The 21,827-nt window shown below is 41.1% G+C and overlaps 2 protein-coding genes across 4 annotated transcripts; both read left to right on the top strand.

Moving 5' to 3' along the window:
• The first annotated feature begins 3,582 nt into the window (after window positions 1–3,582).
• ctsk (cathepsin K) lies at window positions 3,583–13,342 on the top strand. Its single transcript, XM_020093468.2, has 8 exons — window positions 3,583–3,860; window positions 4,880–5,003; window positions 7,412–7,534; window positions 9,135–9,287; window positions 11,239–11,457; window positions 11,664–11,829; window positions 12,322–12,430; window positions 12,596–13,342. The coding sequence occupies exons 2-8, from the start codon at window positions 4,881–4,883 to the stop codon at window positions 12,693–12,695; spliced, it is 993 nt and encodes a 330-aa protein (XP_019949027.2). The 5' UTR covers window positions 3,583–3,860; window position 4,880; the 3' UTR covers window positions 12,696–13,342.
• Window positions 13,343–13,980: 638 nt separating this feature from the next.
• ctss2.1 (cathepsin S, ortholog2, tandem duplicate 1) lies at window positions 13,981–21,466 on the top strand. Of its 3 annotated transcripts, none has more exons than XM_069537832.1 (8): window positions 13,981–14,295; window positions 14,995–15,119; window positions 15,249–15,371; window positions 15,794–15,943; window positions 16,833–17,057; window positions 18,490–18,655; window positions 18,827–18,929; window positions 20,179–21,466. In XM_069537832.1, the coding sequence occupies exons 1-8, from the start codon at window positions 14,274–14,276 to the stop codon at window positions 20,276–20,278; spliced, it is 1,014 nt and encodes a 337-aa protein (XP_069393933.1). In that variant the 5' UTR covers window positions 13,981–14,273; the 3' UTR covers window positions 20,279–21,466. The 3 variants fall into 3 exon arrangements, with proteins under 3 accessions (XP_069393933.1, XP_069393935.1, XP_069393934.1); XM_069537834.1 differs by having other exon boundaries at window positions 14,218–14,393; XM_069537833.1 differs by lacking the exon at window positions 13,981–14,295 and adding an exon at window positions 14,393–14,555.
• The last annotated feature ends 361 nt before the right edge of the window (window positions 21,467–21,827 follow it).

The following is a 21,827-nucleotide window of genomic DNA, read 5'->3' as shown; positions in this document are numbered from 1 at the left end:
GCCTTTAAAACCTCTTTGGTGTCTGCCGCTCTAATCTCTCCACTGGTCAGTGAAAAGTGCACAGACTTTAGATCAGGATATAAAGCCTCTCTCTGTCTCTACATGAATGAGGTCTGAGGTTTCTGCTGCTTCAGCTCGACAACAGGCAGCGATGTGAGAATGACGTAATCTGTCCCCGGGGGATCGGTATAGATCAGAGGATGCATATAGAAAATGGGATGTCGTTGTTTTTTTTCTTTTTTTTTTTCTGCAGAGCTGTGATGTGAGATCACTTCTCACCATTCTGTTAATAGCGAGGAGCCCGTGATTGGTCTGAGTCAGCAGGTTGGTCATGTGACGGAGCAGAGGATCCTGGGATCCTGCGGGTTTGTGGTTTTGAAATGGGGAACAGATGTGGCACCACACGGGGAAGAGGAAGAGGAAGAAGACAGTGAAGAAGATGATCAGGTGATGAAAAAGAAGAGGACAAAGAAGAGAATGATGAAATAAAGAAGGTGACAGAGAAGAGGACAAAGAAGATGATGAAATAGAAGAAGACGATAAGGGCGATGAAAAAGAAGACGAGGACTATGAAGGAAAAGACTAAAAAGAAGACAAAGATGAGGAAGAAGAAGATGAAGAAGTAACTTGACCACGAATCAATCACATCAACGGGATAATGGCGGCCATAAGTACAGAGACGCTTTTTCAACATCAGCGTAAAACAGAGATATGAATAGATTTTCAAACACTCCAGGTAAAAATAGAGCCATCGACCGCTCGGTAACAGCCTTACTCAGAAATATTGGATTATAAATCTATCACCGCCTGCAGCCGCACACGCACACACACACAGGTCGTGACCTCCTGCCTGATGGTATGTTCACCGCCGGTGCTGAGATTGGAGGGTGGAGCTGGATAATGGATCATTCTGGACGCCCTCATCCACCAGTCTCATTATCTAAAGTGACCACACTGGAACCAGGAGGGTCTGGAAGCAGCTTAAGACGCTCGCTCCTGCCTGGTGGAGCCCAGCGAGTGGATACTTCAGAGGAAAAAAAGAAAATCGATGGACGGGACAGATAGTGAGCTGTGAGTGATGAGAGGCTGAGCCGCCCGCCTGTAGCCGCCCGCCTGTAGCCGCCCGCCTGCAGCCGCTGTTCCTAACACGCCACAGATCTGAACTCTGCGCAGCTCCTGAGTTCTCAGCACACGAAGAAACGTCGTGACCTTGAGGAAGCTGCAGACTTCAGAGGCCGAGAGCTCCATTAGTGATTCTCATCACTTCATGTTGTCCTGCTGACGATGTTGTACGTCTGTAACTTCTGCACCTACAACACAGTGTTATATTACACGTGGGGCACGAGGGGAGGGTAAAACAATGCCCCCTATAGAGGCAACAGTGTACATTACACCCATGTAGAGGAAGATTACCTCGTTGAAGACCTCAACAACGTGGTTCCGGAAATAAAGATCTGAATAGAGATTTTAATTATCAGCCATCATATTTTAACCATCCTCGGTAGATTTACCACGAGATTGTGAAGTGATGTTATTTGCTCCTGTAGAAGCCTCAAGTTTGTTTGATATCAACTGCTCATTAAGAAAAATAGTTTTTATTCAGGATCTCAAGGAGAAATACTACACTACCCACAATCCTCAGGCGTAATCATAACATCTCTGGATGGTGGAGCTCTCTGTTGCCATGGAAATGTTTAGCACAAATAATTAAGAGGTCTTGTGCCTGTTTCCCGTTCACAAATATTTGTTTTCATATGTTTAATGATTCGTGTCATTACTGGTCGAACTGGTTTGGTTCCAGGTTTAAAACGCTTTTCAGGAGGATTTTCTGAAAGGCCAAAATCTGAAAAGAGAAAATAAATGAGAAGTGCACTTCCTGAACCAGAGCCGTAATATTACACGATTAAAGTGTGACGTGATATCTTTCATATTTGTTTTGTAAAGCTCATTGTAACTTTGTTCAGTTAAATGCAACACAAATAAAGTTTTATTATTATTGTTCACAATAATGATGATAACGTGATAATTACATTTCCCAATAAAATCTTAATAATAATTCAGTAGGTAAGAATGAGTCCAAACACAAAACCCGACTCTGTATCTCAAGGATAATTTCCAAAAGTCTCACAAACATGGTTGGGACTCGTCCTCTGGAGACCATGACATGATATCACATGACCAAAGTGTTTTTCAGTCAAATCAACCAAAGACGGCGACTTCAACATTCTCCACTGAATTCCCAGAGAATAACTTGTGGATCATGATGAGATAAATCCGACATGACTGATGATTGAGTGTGTGAGTTAGTGTGGATGTGGTAAATTGAAGTGTTTCATGAGGGGGCTGTTGGTGGAGACATGAGCTCTACTGAGTTCTAGTTTAAAATATGATCACTCAAGGAAAACAGGAAACTCAGTGCATCAACAAAAATATAACATTTTATTTAGAAATTAAATTTTTTCTCAATTTAAATATAAGTCAATGCAAATTTGTCTCATCATGGTGAATTAAGTGCAGATGTAATAATCGTATATTAGTTGAGGTGAAGTTCGAGCTGTGAAGCTTCTCCATTCAAACTGCTGTTCACTTACATGAATGAATCAGAACACGGCCGTGTATCACTGAACATATGAGTTACACGCGACGCTACTATATTTAAACATGTGAGTCTGACGGCTGCAGTAGTCACACGACAGTTCACATATACACACAGACCTGACGGACGTTGACTAACAGCATGAGGAAGTGTGCATCCAGACAATAATGATCATGTCAAAGATATTTTGGCTCCTGTGTGGGAAACGTCATCAAATCACTTGATGCTCGTGATGAAGTTTTTTAATGTGTTCATGGACTGTTAACGATTCCTGAGCCTCCGTCCAACAAACACAACGAGCTTGAACATTCAATCAATTATAAATGTTTAGTGGCAAAATCGACAACTGGTAAATATTCAGATGTTAAAAGATTCATAATCTTGTTTGCCCTCCACTCCGGCTCTAACTGCGAGTATATGCAGGTTTTTATATATTTAGATTTCCGAACACGTCTGTGGAGGAACAAACAATATGAATAATCACAATATACACTTTGTGATGTTCTCTGTTCTCTGCACCAAAGTGATCTGTGTTTCATGTATGATGTAAAAACAATAAGAGTCGGTGACTTATACGTGTAGTTGAACTTTCCGCCAAACGTTCAAGTTGCAGTTTACTTTAATGACTTTGAAGACAAAGGGGATTTACTTCAACTATGACATTTTGTCTTGAGTAGCACATGAAGTGTTGAGTTAGGGTCTGCGCAGATATGTTGCCCCCACATGTGTAGGAAGGACATCAGGTCATCGCATCCTCGACCTTTATCCTCCAAAATCCAATCAGCTCATCTTTGAGTCCAAGTGAGTAATTGAGCCAAATTTGAACAGATTCCCTCGAGGCGATGATGAGATGTCGCGTTCACAAGAACATGGATGGAAAACCTGACACCTCTGGTCACAGATGTGAAAAAGACATGTTGTATAAATCAGCCAAGAACAAAGCTCAGCTTTATGTTTTCAGTGGTGTAATACATATTACCCAGTTTATTATTAAAATGTCTTCCTCAGTTCTCTGCAGCACTTCTCTTCACTCGATGTAATCTGACACCTGACAGCATCTGGTTCAGAGGTCTTCACCCTCTGAGTGAAACCAGATGTGATTCCCCTACATGGAGACAAAACCCTCCTCCTCAGACCTGAAGCTCCCGTTGAACTTCCTCAAAATCCAGCTCATATAAACTCACACACTGACCTACTTCCACTGCAGAGGACGAAGACATCAGACGCTCAGGACTTCACCAAACCCTCAGACTTTTGACTAAAGGTAAAGTTTATTGTTGATTATTGATTTACTCTGTTTTGTGCATTTGAGAGGATCAGTAATGTGCCAACTTTAAACCAATGTATGCATGAGCTGAACTGCAACGATGCAGAAATAGGAACCAGTAGTTTCCCTGTAAAAACTTTAGGTTTGACTCTTTACATTCATTTATATTCAGGCTCTGATAAATCCTCAAGTGATTTTTCCAGCTATGAAAGAAATCAGTTTGAAGAGGACGAGGATAAGAGGAAGATTTTTTTGTTGCATCTCAATAGAAGGATTTTTGGGAGTCAGGGCTGCCGTCGTAACTCTGCACAGTTAATGTTACAATGAGACACAGATGAGAAGAATCATTTCTGAAACCGACAGATGCCGGCACCAGGAGAATTCTCACGACTCGTGCAGCACCGAGCACAAACCAGTTCCTGTAAACTGTAAATGACTTGTACACAGATCGTCAGACTGTGACATTTAAATCTAGAGTTTTACTTCAAATCATCCAAAGGTGAAGCTTTGGTTGATTAAATCTCAGCTCGCTGCACAAGTTAATGGAAAAACAAGATGTTTTTAGTTCAGTTCAGTTAAACTCAGCAGGACAGTGAACTTTACTGGAAACAAATGCAGAGAACAGACAGGAAGAGGTGAAAGAAAGAGTTGATGAATAACAGATGGCAGGAAACAGAGGGAAGAAACGAAAAAGTTCAGACTGCAGCAAAACTTTGTTTTTGAAGTCGAGAGAATGACTCAAAGCTGAAAATACACTGACAACAAACCACTCGACAGAAACACACGTACACAATTCACATTCAGCATTTCTTTAAGAAGCATGAATACATTTAATAAATGGTTTATTCCTTTAATATTCAATAAACCGTATATGTACAGCCGGAGTCAAAATAAAGCTCAGTTTTCATTTGTCAGTTTGAATCTCAGCCTTTAACTATAATCTGTCAGTAAAATGCTGCTGCAGGCTTTTTTGTTGAGTGTGAAACATGAGACTTTGTGCGTTGCCGCTCCTCCAGGATGTTGTCGTGCGTGTGCGTGTTGCTGCTGGCGGCCTCGGCTCTGAGCCACCTGGATGAGGCCTTCCTGGACGACCAGTGGGACCAGTGGAAGACCACACACAGGAGAGAATACAACGGCCTGGTCAGTGGATTCTGTCCTCCTGTTTGTGAAATGCAAAATAAAAAGGTTAAAAGACAAATGTGAGAAATGTTGAGGTGATAAACGCCCAGAACACAGACGACAGGTATGTGGAACCAACATGACGTATAAAATCCTGCTGTAGAAACATCAGTCATTTTGTTGTGGGCCACTTTAGGCCATGATGTAGCTCTTCTGGTTTTCTTGTGGCCTGGACAAAATGGATGTGAGCCGTAAGCTGCCCATTTTAAAATAGCAAATGTGGAAATATCCCAAAAACAAACCGCGATTTGACAAATATGCAGTGATCCATCCAGTTTTCCATCCACACAGCCGTCCAGTTTCCAGCTCTATGGACTCACTCTGACATTGTGGGGGCTGCAGGAAAAGTTCTGGAGACGTTGACTCTTAGATTTGTGTGCAGGTCTGAGAGCAGTTTACCTGTCATGAGCACGACAAACAAGCTTAATATGATCACGAGGAGATGACTTGTGATTGTAAAACATTTCACATTGACATAATCTGGGAAATGTTAATAAATGGGAACACAAATGTTCCGCTTCTCCGCTTAAACTTCTGTTTCCAGCTGCATGAGTGACAGTGCTAAATTATAAACCGCACGAATCTGTGGTGAAGCCTCATATTTTAATACCGACATGAATTATGAACCAAATGAATAAAACATTTGTTAACTCTGATAAATTCAAACTTCTGATGCACATTCCTAAAGATATATCTCACTTGACATGTGTTGAGCAGCAGAGAGACAGCAAAGCAACCTTCAGGAAAAAGATGTTAGAGTTTCAATATAGCTCCACAATCTGCTGGTGCAGCAGTTGATGCATTTACCCAACTTCTCTTTTACTCTCGTCTCCTGTCTTCAGTCAAGCTTTGTTTGCTCCCTCTTGTCTCTCTGGGCTGCAGCCAGACGTTCAGCCTGGACGTCTTTGTGTTTGACTCACTGTCTGTCTGCGTCTGACTTAGTTTATCAGCTGCTCAGTTCAGAGTGAGTCTGCTCTGCGGCTCGGTGTCTGCTGGATATTTACTCTGCTGAAAACATTACATTCAATTTTCAAATTCATTTTATTTTATTTGTGTAGCACTAAATTATGACCATTACTATCTGGAGGCGCAGAAAGTATTGAAGAACCAGCAGTAAATATGAAACGTCTCCGTCCTTCTAATAATTAATAAATAAACATTAACTTCAGTTTGCAGCCTTTTGGGAATGAAGTTACTGGCTGAGAACGAGGAGGACGTCCTGCTGTAATTCTCATTGTGCACGTCCTGCTTTACTTTTGATTCTGCTCTGACTCCATCTGTCTCGTTCCCACTTCGAGCCAAAACACTGAAATAGAGCGACCAGTGCTCCTCCCTCTGATTTCAGGTCTGGCACAGAGATGATTCTTGTCTCGTCAACACCAAATAAAACATCAGGTGAATCTCAGACTGTCAGTGCAGCCGTCACCAGGTGTCGCACATTTCAGGGGATCGGAGGAAATTACTGCTTCACTTGTCTCTAGAATTCCTCGTTCTCTTGCTCTTTGTTGTGTTTTCCTTCTCGGCTGTGAAAAAGGAAACAAACACAGTTTAGCTGGTGGTAAACATCTGTTGTCTTCAGCCTCCAGCCAGAGGTCAGCGCTCCTCAGCTGCAGAGCGTGATGTGTGTGTTTGTCTCTGTTTGCGTGGACGTGCGTTCATATGATCATGATGTGTTGTTGCAGTCAGCAGAACAGACTCTACATCTCTCTCTCTCTATCCCGGTGATTTTAATCACTATTGCTCCATCGGTTCCTCGCGGTAATAGAATCTGTCTTTGAGCACAATTTGCATTTTCCATTAGTGGGACTGAAATGAGACAGAAACAATGATCAGAGTTACACCAGTGGGTTTTCAGACCATGAATATGAAGCTCGGGACGTTTTTTCAGGGAACCAACCAACCAAGCAATTGACTCTATTAAATCCTCTATTGAGACTGTCAGCAGCACTGACATCATATACATGTCGTTAACTGCAGTCTCTGGTTGGATGTTAATATTCTGAAAGTTAAAGCTAAACCAACATGTCACAGACAATAATTGCTTTGGACAGCTGTGTTGCAGTAACTATACAAGCTGCTCGAGGGAAACCTGTTAACCTGCACCAGTTTAACTGTCCTAATTAATGAAGTGGGGCAGTAACACAGCTTTCTTCTTTTTTCTTTGCTAATTAAAATGTAAATTTGTCCTATTTGTCCAGATTGATTTCTCTCAGCTGTCAGGTGTTGGTGCACGAGTTAAATAAAACTTCATTTTGAGTCAAACAGTGAATTTTCTCTGATATTTTACGGCCTCTCAAAGAAGAAATCTTAAATCTCAAAACAAGTATCTCTCATCTCTCTCATTTATTTTGCTCTTGTGTTTGTGTCAGGGCGAGGAGGGGATCCGCAGGGCCGTCTGGGAGAAGAACATGAGACTGATCGTGGCCCACAACGAGGAGGCAGCGCTGGGTATGCACTCCTACGAGCTGGGGATGAACCACCTGGGAGACATGGTGAGTGCGAGGCCGATCCAGCAGCCGTGAGCGATGTGGAGAAAAGGTTTAACTTGTAATGACGTCTGTGTCTGGCCTCCTCTGCCCTGTCACCTTTGGAAAAACCCCATCACACATCCCTCTGACTTTAAAAACATACATGTCCCACAGACACAACTCATGCAGCTCACCAGTTTCAGATATGGAATAAGCTGAAAACCAGTTTGCACTGATGTTTATCCATGATATCAGTGGCTCAGTGCAGCTGCTCAACATCTGTCTCAGGTTAATCAAGTAAGAAATGACCCACAGCCACAGCAGGAACGGTAATTATAAAGCCTGTGTGAGCCGTTCACATATAACACTAACAAATACTTGTTTTTATTATTGATGCATGTGTTGTGTGTTCTCTGTGAGGAAACCCCCGTAAAAAACTTCCCTCCACCAAATGTGACGCCTTCATGTGTTATGATATAAGATAAGATAATCTGTTGAAACCGGCTGAGTCACAGAAGCAAAGTGGACAACAACAAGACAGAACAAAGAAGAAGCATTTGAAAAAGAGATTCAAATGTCTAAATGCCTAAAAAGATTATTTGCTGTTTGATTTTCTGTCGATCGATAAACTGAAGAATCAGCACTGAGTCGATTCAGCTTCAGTCCAAACAGCGTCTCACTGTCTCCTCAGAGCCGAGACCTAAAGATCATTAGCAGCTCTAACAAGTGATAACTGCTCCGTCTGCTAACAGCGTTTACTAGCGTTTCATTTTCACACCAGCGCTAAACGTGTTTAATCTCCAGGGACGTGTGCAGGAAAAATCTGGTCCTGATCTCAAGTACTCACCTTTTTTTCCTCCTCGCCTGCTGTCGACGTTCTCTCTTTTTCTCCTCATCGCTCATGTTGCAGCTCAAACTAATATGAGCCGTCGTTAATGATCCTTTTCATGATGCGGTAAAACAAGCTCACATTGTTTGGGCTCGTTCATCAAGCGTCAGGAACATGAACACACGTCTGATTTCAGGATAAATGGAGGATTTTATGTCTGTTTGAGAACAGGTGGCTCGGAAATGAAGGATGTGTTTAAGTGAACTGAGAGAAATGAGCAGATGGTGTGTGTTTCTTTCATTTGTGGCCTTTTTGTTTATAGACTGAAGAACTTTTATATAAGTTATTCTTCTACACTTCATTTCCCCTTTTTACATTATCGTGTAAATGTTGTAGCTTTTCAACTGTTGATTAATTTTTCCTGTCTGACATTTGCACTGTGCACGAGGAATCATGACATTTCACGAGAGTTAAACCCGTTTCTTCATAAAATACATTTCACCCTCCGTCACCGTGCTGAATCAAATCCTCCCTCCTGCATATCGTCTCTGAGTTGTTCTTTAGTCTAAAATTAAATCCTCCCTTCCTCCTCCCTTCTCTTGTTCTTTCCCAAAACAGTTTTATCTCACACGATTATTCCAGGAACCGAGCAAAGTTTCAACACCATCTTTTATCAGTGTGATGTAACGCGTAACCTTCGACCTCTGCTCTCCTGGTGGCTCCTGATGTTTTTTAATCCAGTTGCACAAAATCTTAAATCTGACGAATCTGAAAACATGATCTGTGTTCACGCAGACGTCAGAGGAAGTGGCCGAGAAGATGACCGGCCTGCAGGTCCCGTTGGAACGCCAGCGCAGCTTCACCATGGCTCTGGACGAGAGGGTGTCCAAACTCCCAAAATTCGTCGACTACCGCAAGGAGGGCATGGTGACTCCGGTGAAAAACCAGGTGACACAGACACAGACGATCTTATCGAGCACTCGGTGTTTGAAAACTGTTTTTCCAGAGAAAAACACTTCAGATTTTATGTTAAAAGGCCTAAAAAAACAACAGAATGTGACATTTTTCCACATTAAACTACTAAGAATAAAAGAAAATATTTAACGAGCAGGGAAGTGGAAACTGTGACAAAGAACAAAAGAAGAAGCAGCTTTCCAGATTCTGGATCAGGAGACGAGGGCGTTTACACTTTCATCTCCTCAGCAACCACCGAGCTCAGACACACTGAGTCGTTTGTGGGAATCAAAACTGAAACAGCCGCTGCTCAATAGAGGAAGTTTTGAATTCCTGTAACTGAAGTTAATTAGAGATCGTATTTCCTGTTGTTTAACTCTAACCCTCAACTTTGAGCAGGTGATGATGTTTTTTGGGGGAAACATAAATACCTCATTGATTTCAGTGGAGACGTGGTTTACACATGATAATATCAACACGCCTGTGTGAAGAAAGTCATAGTTTCTCATGATTCAATAGGAAAAATGTGCGAAGGTGAGAAAAATAATCAATCATCAGCAGGTTCATCAGAGAAAATATGAAAAGTTGTGAAAACGTCATTTGTAGTGTTGATATCTACCCTCAGAAATCTTTTAACTTATTATTTCTCTACCTTCTTATGCTGTTGCTCTCATGGAATCCTCGTAATTACATGAGTGAGTCAGCCGGCAGTGAAAACTCTTTTTATTCATTTACAAACATCCTCCGACACGGTGTTTTTTCCGGCAGCTTCATGTGACCCGGGTGACATTTAGAGAAAGTGGTGAATGTTTTCTTTTGTGGCCTCGGACGAGAAAAGAGAAAAAAGAAAAAAGGCTAAAAGCTTTTGCAGAAACACCCAGAAACATCCTCCGGTGAATGGACGGTGGAACCTGCTGAAGGAAACAGTCTGTTCTCACTTTACGAAGGTTTGATTGTTTGATGTAATTAGTGGTTGTGAGCGGGTCGGACAGACGAGGCCTTCGAGCCGAGCAGGAAGTTCAGAGGCTGAAACGTGTTGTCGTACATCTGTGCTTTGAGCTCACAGGCACATGAGCAGCAGCCATGTTGTGTTTTATAACGTTATTAGAGTCTGAGGTCTAGTGTTTGTGTTTGAGCATTTTTATTTTATGAATAATTGATGTTTAGAAGTTGTTTATTGGAGCATTTGATGAAATGCTAATAAACAATAATAGTAACAATAACAACAATAATATTTATAATAACATGGTGACACTGATGTGTTTTTTTTGTGTCTTTGATTAAATTTAATTCTTATTTTTTACTTATTTGCATTCAATTATACTTTTCAACACTTTGTCAGAGTGTAAATGCAATATAACTACTACTATTAATGTATTCATAATACATTTAATTATTTTGGAAATGTATTAATTTGTGAGAACAGAATGAAATTAAAGTAAATGACTGAGTGTGAGGTTTATGTGCAGGATGCTGTCTCCCCCTGGTGTTTGACTCGCTGACCTGCAGGTATAATCGGTGTGTCTCAGCTTCCTGCTCAGCTCATCTCATGGTCTCTCTGAAGTTTCCCTGTATTTGAAGCTGATGTCAGTTGAGTCGTGATCACACGTGTACAAAGTTTCTCTGTTGTACAATATGTTGGTTTTGACGCAGGTTTGTTTGAAGGATTACACAAAAACTACTGAAGTGATTTTTAATGAAACTCGGTGGAAGGATGTGACGTTGAAACGTGAAATAGAAATCGTAAAATGTTCACACCTCTGAGTGGTCACATTCTGCCCTCTAGTGGACAGACAGGAGAAGAAACAGGCTGCATCTCTCAGTCCTTATTCTCACAGGATGTTGTCCTGCAGCTCTCAAAACCTGGATTCTACATAATCAGTGCTCATATTTAAATTCTTTATTTACATGACCTGGAGAAACATGTTTGAATCTTTCATGACAGGGCTCCTGTGGCTCCTGTTGGGCCTTCAGCTCCGCCGGGGCCCTGGAGGGCCAGTTGGCCAAGAAGACGGGTCAGCTAATGGACCTCAGTCCTCAGAACCTGGTGGACTGTGTCACCGAGAACAACGGCTGCGGAGGAGGATACATGACCAACGCCTTCCAGTACGTCCAGGAGAACGGAGGCATCGACTCTGAGGAGGCGTACCCGTACGTCGGAGAGGTGAGGAGGTCCCACGGACACTTCTAGATAGAATATGAATCCTGAGCTTTCTTGTCAATGAATCAATTTCTTGCACAAACAAACTTTTACAATAAACTATTATGCCTCGTCTAACACAGCTTTGATTGGTTTCCGTCTTCGTCCATTTTCTTTTCCAGTGATTCAAAGAAACTAGAAACTAATACTTTCACTCCTCTCCTCTGCAGGACCAGTCGTGCCGCTACAACTCCTCAGGAATGGCGGCTCAGTGCAAAGGCTATAAGGAAGTGCCCGTGGGCGATGAGCACGCTCTGGCTGTCGCTCTGTTTAAAGTGGGTCCAGTGTCTGTCGGCATCGACGCCTCACAGAGCAGCTTCCAGTTCTACCAGAGAGGTGAGAGATCCAACCACACGTCTGCTGACACGGGCTCATCCGTCCATTGTTATCATTTCTGTTATTTCAGTTAAAATGGGCTTTTTGTTTCTCCTCACGTGTTAATGTGTTGAGCGGCTTCTGTCCAAACCAAACGTGAATTAGATTTAGAGCATGAAAATCGAACATCGTGCTCTGAACGCAGCATCGTGATGAGTTTTAAAGGTTCAGTGTGTAAGCTTCAGGTGAAAAGGATCTATTTACAGAAACTGTTGTACGAATTGTTGTTTTCTTTTATTCTAGAATCAGTTCTTTATATTTCCTGTTTGGAAGGGGAGGGTGAGGTGAGGGACATCCAGCTGCAACATCAAGTTCACCACTAGACGTCACTAAATCCTACACACTGAACATTTATCAAGTTTGGGGTCTTAGCGGATACATTGTTTTTAAAAGTCGACTTTAAAGAAGCGGTTTGAGCTCAGGGTCTCTTCTCATCCTCCGTCGTGTGCTCAGGTGTTTACTACGACCGCAACTGCAACAAAGACGACATCAATCACGCCGTGCTGGCGGTCGGCTACGGAATCAGCTCCAAGGGGAAGAAGTACTGGATCATCAAGAACAGGTGGGACACGTCACCCGTCTGTCGGCAGCAGGTGGCTCATCATGTGATGTGATGTGATGCTTCTGTCGGACACGTCGATGACAAACTGACGACGGGAAATTCTGTTTGACTCCCGGCGACACCCTCTCACTTCTCTCTCTCTCTCTCTCTCCTTCTCTGTCACAGCTGGAGCGAGAACTGGGGCAAAAAGGGCTACATCCTGATGGCACGTAACCGTGACAACCTCTGCGGCATCGCCAACCTCGCCAGCTACCCCATCATGTGAGGGGACGGGTGCGGAGCTCAGAGGAAGACGAGGGTGGACAGAGGGGCTTCGATCAGACCACATGAAGAGAGCTCCTCCCCAAATCTAAGTTACTAACAAATTAAGTTCAAATAACAAAACATGTTTTTCTAAATTCAAATGTGGACTTTTTGTATGAGTGAATGTTTTCTGGTATGAAACAGGAGTTCAATGTTTTGGACTCTAGGAATCCGAGCGTCTGTAGGAATGAGGACGTTTGGTTATCTTGAGGTATTTGAGGCACTTTGAAGCCCTGAAGTCTTTTCAGGTTTTATCTCCAGAGCAGCAGACGTCAGAGAGAAACACGATACAAACCTGCAGGGACGTGATGTTAGAAACTCACCTCAGTCCCACGTTAAATCCACGGACCCACAGGGAGCAAACTGAATCTCCTCGTGTTTGTCTGGTCTGTGAATGTTCAGATCTTTAAGTTTAATCAGTTTGTGAGGAGGAAACATTGCTGGGCAATGGAGGCTCCTCCTCCCCTCCTCACACCAATAATCCCAGTATTTCACCTGATCACTTTGGTTGTTGTTGTTGTTGTTGTTGTTGTTCTGTTCAGCACTTTTCTGATGATTCAACTGGAAACTGATGTTTTCTATGAACTTGAATAAAGGTTTCATTTTGAATTGGACTGTATCATGCAATATTTTTTGACGCTAAGATGTCAGCAAATAGCCAGAACCAGAATCTTCAGATCGTAAACTTCAGTAAACTGATGCATTAAACCTGATTACACTTGATAAACACGACAATGTTAATATAATATAAAACGTATATAATCCAATTTAGTGGCATTCACATTGAATCGTTTATTTCTTTTTTCTGCACAATAGATTTCAACATGAATATAATGTTGATGTAAAAGCCAATAAATTACAAGATCTGATTCTGACTTCTCTCAAAGACGCTGAGATTAAGTCTGGATTTATCTATTCTAATATTTATTTATATTATTTAACAACAGATTTATAAAATATCGAGATCAACAGAGTAGGTTGGTTCTGCTTGTTGTTAAGTGTGAAATAAATTAACAAACTAAATATATTGGTTCTGGTTTTATTAGAATGACACTGATTCAAACTTCTACACTATTAAACAGTTTATCAGGATTTTCAAATTTGAAAATAAACAGGTCAAAAAACAAACAACAAAAGAAAACAAATATTACTTTTATTATTTTTAATAATTTTGTGTATTTTGTCCAGATATTTTCGCAATGGATTAAATGTTTTATCTAGAAGATGTTGTTCATGTTGCAGCCTCTAGAGGTCAATGTTGAGGCTTCTTAAAATAATATAAAAAAATACTGAAATACTTAAACTAAATACTTTATTTTTGTGAACATAGATTCAAATCCTCTCCCACGTTCTCTGGTGGTTCTATGTTTTATTTCGGAGTCTTTCAGGAAACAGGTGAGCAGATGTTTGAGTTTATTTCTCGGAGCTTCAGGTGAATCAGCAGGTTTTTGTTTGAAAAGAGGAAGAAGAAGTTCAGCTCATGTGACCTGTTGTTCCACTTTATCATGAGGCAGGAAAGTCTTTGAGCTCGGAAGTTAAGATGAAGACGCAGAATGAACGAGGTGAGAGAAAGTTTCAACTTTTAAACTCTTTTCAGAAATATTCTGCTTCTCTTTGTGTCAACGAGAAACTTTAACTGTCGATTTAAAAAACGGATCAGGTGAGAAATGAAGTTTTACTTTCGTTTCTTTGTTTTAGCGTCGAGAAGACAGGTGAAGTTACTGAAGAAGAAAACTGTAATAATATATCACTGAGACACAGACGACTGTGGTGGTGGATACTACTACTGCGTATACTACTACTAATAATAATAAGAATAACTGTAAGATGATAAAGTAATTATATATTATGTATTTTATTATTGTATTTCCTCTTTACGGAAAGTTTTGAATCTCAGAAAGGTGTGACGTGATGTTTATATTTTATATGTGGATATTTTACACTTGATTATGAGGTTTTAATTTGCCTCAGTATTTCTGAACAGAGTGATATTTTTGGATTTCACTTCTCTTCAGTTGTTGCGTCACTGAAAAGTCGTTTGTCTCAAGTTCTGGTATAAAAAAAACTATAATAGAAAGAGAAATAGAAAGAAACTAAATAATATCTTTGGAATCTTTGAAAAAAAATCAAGATAAGAAATATATTTGAAAACTATGTAAAAATATAAATAGATATAGCATTAATTGTTTTAATATTTATAAATAGATGTAGGATATATGTGGCTCATGTGTGTGTGTGTGTGTGTGTGTGTGTGTTCACAGGCCTGATGCTGGCGAGCCTGCTGCTCGTCTCCCTGTGTGTCGAGGCCGCAGCCATGTTGGACGTCAGACTGGACGTCCACTGGGAGCTGTGGAAGAAGACTCACGGGAAGACGTATCCAAATGAGGTGTCTCCTGTTTGTTCAAACTGTCCAGTCACAGATTTGACTTGAGACCGAAAATAAAATCATTGTTTTTGCTGATGTGGTATTTAGTGTTTGACCTCGTGCACTGCTTTTGTTTCTGCTCGTGTTGAGGTGGAGGATGTGCGCCGCCGGGAATTGTGGGAGAGGAACCTGATGCTCATTACTAAGCACAACCTGGAGGCCTCGATGGGGCTTCAAACCTACGATCTGAGTATGAACCACATGGGAGACCTGGTGAGACGCTCGCACACGACAAACGATCAAACTCATTGATCGTTATTGTTCACGCTCATCACGTCCATTTATCAATGACTCATCCTGGGGCTGCCGTTAAATATTATTTTCTTTATCGATTCATCTGTTAACAATTTTCTGGATTAATTTATTGTTTAGTCGATTGAAATATCAGAAAATGGTAGAAGAGGCCTCCTCCATTGTTTTGTCCAAAAGACCAAAGATGTTCAGTTCACTGTCATTTAAGAAAATTATTTCATTAAGAAATAAAAGTCAAGCATCAAATTTGTTACCAAATCTATGATACCGATGATTTCCATGTTTCCACCTAACAGAACATCTGTCCAACAAGAAAGAAAGTCAAATCTGATTTTATTTTTAAATATATATATATAACACTGCTGTTTTCTACTTCCTGACAGACAACAGAAGAGATCATGCAGTCGTACGCCACGCTCACTCCACCTGCCGACATCCAGAGGGCGCCAGCTCCTTTCGTGGGGTCAGGCGCTGATGTTCCGGTCTCGGTGGACTGGAGACTCCAAGGCTGCGTCACCAGCGTCAAAATGCAGGTAAAGACTCAGTGTTTCCGTCAGCGAGGAACCAACAACACACACGTTCCTCCTCTTCTTTATTTTTTTGCCTCTTGTTGAAACAGGAAGTCTTTGTATTTGTGCATTTTTGTGTTTTTGTTCATTATTGTCCCCAAATACTCACCTGAATTTATTAGTGTTAAAATCTGCATGTACTTATATACAATATAATTATTGTTTATCAGATATTAGTACACGTTTTATGTCTGTTTACTTTATAGGAATATTTCTTATGACTCCTCTGTAACTGTTGAAGTTTGGTTTTGATTTTTTGTTTCAATAACTTTTCTGTAACCTTTTGTCAGTTTTCACTCTAGAGATGATATTTAATTTTAACTATATTATCCTAAGAACTAGATTTAAACAGTTTTACATCAAAAACTCTTTTATTATGTTGGTTAATGGGCATAAAAATAAAGTAAAAGAAAAAGGTGACCTCCTGAAGTCACTGTGAGAACTTGAGAAAAGTCAAAAACAAAAGTCGATATTTTTTAATGTATTTCTTGTGTTTGAAATATTCAAGTTAATTTGCCAAGAAAAAGATCAGATTTTCAGAACATACTACAGCTGCTGTTGAGCATCATTCAACCACAGACTCATGACTATTGATTTTACAACAAGTTAAATATAATTGACATAAAGTTCTTTAACCTCTTGAACTCTTTTCCAACCTCCAGTGGATTCGTCTGCACAAACTTGTCTTGTGCTGCCAAACGTGTGAATGTGTACAGAAGGATGCAGAATATTTTAATTGATGTGATGCTGCTGCTTTTATAAGTATATTATATGAAGTATGTTTTTAGGATTACGTTTGAAACTGGGAGTTGGTGTACATGAAGTTACAGTAACACAACTTGTTAAAATCCAGGGTTCATGTGGCTCTTGCTGGGCCTTCAGTGCTGCAGGGGCCCTCGAGGGCCAGCTGGCCAAGACCACAGGGAAGCTGGTGGATCTCAGCCCCCAAAACCTGGTGGACTGTTCTCTGAAATACGGCAACAAAGGCTGCAACGGGGGCTTCATGGACAGGGCCTTCCAGTACGTCATCGACAACAAGGGCATCGACTCAGAGGCTTCGTACCCGTACAGAGGACAGGTGAGTGTGTCATGAAATAGAATTAATGCAAAAACTACTAAACCCATTTCAACCAAACTTGGATGTGGAATGGAGCAAGAACCAATTCAGGTTTGGTGCAGATCCAGTCATGTCATATTTTATCTTTGCAACATAAAGCATCTGTCGACATTTTCCTTCATTCTTCTGGGAATAATTCACAGATTCTATGATTTGAAGAAATATTTTTTGAAATATGAATCTGACGCTTCCTTTTTTCTTTTGTATTTCTACAATAAGAACCAGACAATCACGTGTCAGATTATTCAACCTTGGCAGAAGTATGAACTCTACTGAGTGTCGTTGATATATTCATTTGGTTTTGTTCGATTTAATTTAATTTCTGCATTATCACAGACAATCGTTTGTTTCGGTATCAGTTTACACACCAGTCAACAGGGATTATAATCTGAAGATGAGAAACTGATTTCTTTTATACTTTGTGCTCTTGTTCAGTTTAAGAGAAATAAAACCATAATGTTCTTTAAAGTGTGAACATGTAGGAAACCAGTGCAAGCTCAGGTTTACGTTGAAAGGATTCCTGTGTGAGACAAACTGTGTGGGTGTACGAACAGCAACAATAAGTTAAGCACAACCCTCCAGGCTGCAGACAGCAACACTCTCCTCACTTGTCTGTGGTCGGCTGTTAATGTCTCTTTGGAGCAACAATAAATTAATCGGAGCGGACAACATGTTTGTCCTCCAGGCTCCATCTGGTTCACTGCTGTGTGGAAGAGGAGGAGGAGGAGGAGGAGGAGGAGGGCAGATCTGCTGCTGCAGCCTCGTGGACGTGTCGTGGCTCTAATTCAGCCCAAAAGTTAAAAAAGAAACAAAGTGAAACAGCTTCTTAATGAGCAGAGCGACAATCGTCTCAATCAATCGTTACATTTGAGATTTTAGTTCTAAAATGTTTCCCCTGTTTTATTTTAATCACTTGAAGAATCTCAAACTCAGGACGCGGCTGCGTTTGTAAATAAAGATGGATGACACGTCTCCACTTCTCCCCCCCCCCCCCCCCCCCCCAAAAAAGAAAAATGTATTTGACTTTTTGGTTTTTAGTTTGGTCCATGTCCCATTTGCTAACATGGAGGAGGCCGGGTTTATGTTCTATACTGCAGACAGCCACCTGCCTATCTACGGTCTAAAGTCCAAATGATCTCATCACCACAAGATGGCAGCGTTCGTATCCAGGATATTTTGGCTTCATTTCTGGATTCCACAACAAGTTGCATCTCTCACACATAAAATTGTCAAAGCACCCACAACGCAGACAGTGGAAGCAAAGTTAAGTTTATGTTTTGTTTGAATAGGGCCCCCTGGTGGTTGTGGTGCTCTAATTAGCGGGTGCTTTTATGCCTCAGGCAAATTTCTTGACATAGACGCTGTGTGAATCAGTTTTATCTCCTCTCTTCAGTTGCAGCAGTGCAGCTACAACCCATCCTACCGCGCCGCCAACTGCTCCAGGTACAGCTTCCTGCCTGAAGGCGACGAGGGGGCTCTGAAGAACGCGCTCGCCACCATCGGGCCCATCTCAGTGGCTATCGACGCCACGAGGCCCACATTTGCTTTCTACAGGAGCGGTAGGTGACACACCGTTAGACTCTCAGATTTGCTGACTTCATATGTCCCGATATTTGTTTTGTATAAAATTGTTTAGAATATGCACAAACAAAGTGGCTTAAACGTGTGTAAAATTTATATCATTTGTAAAAATGGATATATTGAGATGGATTTGAATATGCTCATTTCAGGAGTATACAACGACCCAACCTGCACCCAGAGAGTGAACCACGGGGTGTTGGCTGTGGGCTACGGCACTGAGAGCGGGCAGGACTACTGGCTGGTGAAGAATAGGTGAGACGTTTCACATCTGGTCCATATAACACAGACTTATTTATGAACATAGGAACGAATGTAATGTAATGTTTGTTCCTCCTTTTGGTTCTGTCCGTGTGTCAGAGGATAAATAGGAAGTGAAACAGGGCAGTCCGGATGTTTTGTTCTTGCTGTTTAAAATGTCACAAATGTTGGGCAATGAAGCAGCGATAAAGAAACCGAGAAAATGAAACAGATGAAGAAGCAGCCATGAAGAAACAGAGAAAATGAAACAGATGAAGAAGCAGCCATGAAGAGGCAGAGATTTACTCCAACCACCAGTCTGGTCTCAGTCAGACTTAATGTGTGAAACAGTTCAAAAGTGGTCAGAGCGGTTTTATCAAGTTTCTCACCACAGTGATTTTCTTCTTTGCTTCCTCCGGGTTGCACTTTTTTTAATGGTAGCTGTGAACAGTAACTCAGTACGTTGAATTATTGAAGTTCTTGTACTGGAGTATTTCAAATTCTAAACATTTTATGTAGGTTAGAGGTGAAATCTCTTTTAGGGAATCATCTTTAACTCACCTGGTTTTCATTTCCACCTGATGACTGACGACACAGCTGTGAGCGTGGTCACCATATAAATTCAGGCTGCTTGAGTTGAGTCACGACGATGAAGTAACGTTGTTGTTGTGTTCCGGACATTTTAGCTACTGAAGAATGTGAAGAGCATTTTGAGATGTCTAAATAAAATATAAATCTTTACTTTTTGCAACAGATCCCCTCTGTTGATTTTAACACTCGATCATTCTCTTCTATTGTTTGTCTGTCAGCAGGATTAGGAATAAAATAGTGAGCGAATTTCTTTAAACTTGGTGGAAGTTGTGGGACATTGACCAATGAAGATCTGAGTGGATTCAATAAAGTTCATATGTATATGTATGAGGACGTTTTGGGGAATTTCAATAGACAATCAAAAGATCCTTTGAAAGAAAATCATGCACATGTGGAGAGCTAACAGAAACTCAGCCTCGGTGGAGAAAGTAGCTTCTCCTTCCAGTTGCCTTGAGTAACAATGACCAGCTTGATCTGCAATGCACATTTAAATGAAGACAGTTTATCAGATGAACAATATGCTGCTTCCATCACTTGAAATTCATTTTTCATTAATTTATCTTTGGATATGTTCAAACAACACATGTAAATGACGTATGTAAATATCCCAGGAGCCTCGTCCTTTGCCTGTTTTTTTTAAATGTGGTGTTTTTTTGTGTTCTCATCGTTCCAGCTGGGGAACCTCTTTTGGAGACAAGGGCTACATCCGGATGTCGCGCAACAAGAATGACCAGTGTGGCATCGCCCTGTATTGCTCCTATCCCATCATGTAGCAACACGGAAAAACAAAACATCTTTAGAAAAATCATAACTCGCTTGTTTGTTCTGTGAAAATTTATACCTGAAAATGTTTTACTGTAACAGTCACTAAGTACCAACACGTCATCAAATTCACTGTGTTGTGTTTGTGTGATTTTAAAATCTGTAATAATGAAATATACGCACTCATTGCTGAGGCTCAGACAGGTTTGGATCCATATATAGGTTTACTCTCAGCTAACATCACGTCTATGCCTGCGATGCAGTGGAGGTGAAGAAGTGATTTTTGCTCCAGCAGCTGTTAAACCTGCCATAAAAGCCGTCTGAAAGGAATCCATTGACGTGGGAAATTGGTGTGTTGGTCAATTTAGCTTTTACATGTTACCGGGGAACGTCAAAATCAATACCTGTGTCTCTGGTAGATATTTGTGCACATGTTGATGTAGCATGTACAAGCTGCCTATAGGCAACTAAGGTTATCATCCACAGGACAGAAAAAAAAGTCCTTCTGGTGTTTTTATTTCCTTGTGACGCCAAATATTAAACTTTACCAAGACGTCAGCAGAGTCCGTCCATCCAATATTTATCACTCATGCTTTGATGGCAGAGGCGGAGCTGGATTCAATCCTAGCTGACGTTTGGTTAGAGGCGGATTACACCCGGGGCAGGTCGTCAGATTATCACAGGGCTGACAAACAACCATTCACCGTCACATCCACGAGTCTCCAGTTAACTTAAGTTGTACGTCTTTGGATTGTGGGAGGAAGTCGGAGAAATCCCAGACACAGAGTGAACATGCAAACTCGACACTATTAACCACTGTGCACGACAGTCAAAGATGATGGAAACTGCATCTTCAGTAACACAATCCCAGAGTCCTGAGATGATCTATTTTGTTGAACCCAAACAGGAAGTGAAATACGAAAAATGATGACAAGTTGTGTTTTGACAACCCAATGATTGACTGAATCGTCTCTTTGTTTGTTGCAATGACCTTTGTTTTGAGTCTTAATGCTAAACTAACTAACTGATGGCTTTAATTTTTATATACTTTCCATGCAAAGAAAGCTAATAAGCATGTTTCCTCAAATGTTGCACAACTACTTTGAAGCCTGCTACCCACAGAAAGACTAATATGGGCTTTGACCAAAATATTGATTTAAAATGTTCAGAGTGGCAACAATAAAACTGGTGAAACATTATTATTCTGTGTCTGTAGTGGCTGATCAGTGAAAAACCCTTGTTACGTGTTTCCAAGTATTATTTAAATCCACAAAACTTTATTTAGATTTGAAGTGGATAAGCAAAACCTTCCAAATAAATTGTGTGAGGCTATTTAGGAGAAATTAGAGTTAAGAACATGAGCAGCATGGGTTTGATTACTGTCATAAACTGGAGTGTCTTTTCGGGGCCACAAGTAAAAGGAACCTGGGGGGCCCCTCACAGGAGGAAGCTAGGGGCATGGGGCCTTGTCTGGAGGGTTTTCGACTGTCATAGAATTTAAGGGGGTTCTTGGGGAGCCTGTTCAAAGATCAGGAGCCCCAAGCAATTGTCTGCTTTGCC

The sequence above is a fragment of the Paralichthys olivaceus genome, chromosome 13 (genome assembly GCF_024713975.1).
Source record: "Paralichthys olivaceus isolate ysfri-2021 chromosome 13, ASM2471397v2, whole genome shotgun sequence".
Lineage (NCBI taxonomy): Eukaryota > Metazoa > Chordata > Actinopteri > Pleuronectiformes > Paralichthyidae > Paralichthys > Paralichthys olivaceus.
The sequence above is the reverse complement of the archived record's forward strand: the minus strand, read 5'-3'. Positions and strand labels throughout refer to the sequence as shown.

Coding starts and splice junctions, on each gene's coding strand:
- ctss2.1 (XM_069537832.1), top strand. CDS start 14,274: ATGAAGACGCAGAATGAACGAG. Junction 15,944..16,832: donor TCACCAGCGTCAAAATGCAG/GTAAAGACTCAG, acceptor GTTAAAATCCAG/GGTTCATGTGGCTCTTGCTG. Junction 17,058..18,489: donor CGTACCCGTACAGAGGACAG/GTGAGTGTGTCA, acceptor TCCTCTCTTCAG/TTGCAGCAGTGCAGCTACAA.
- ctsk (XM_020093468.2), top strand. CDS start 4,881: ATGTTGTCGTGCGTGTGCGTGTTGCTGCTGGCGGCCTCGGCTCTGAGC. Junction 5,004..7,411: donor GGAGAGAATACAACGGCCTG/GTCAGTGGATTC, acceptor TGTTTGTGTCAG/GGCGAGGAGGGGATCCGCAG. Junction 11,458..11,663: donor CGTACCCGTACGTCGGAGAG/GTGAGGAGGTCC, acceptor TCTCCTCTGCAG/GACCAGTCGTGCCGCTACAA.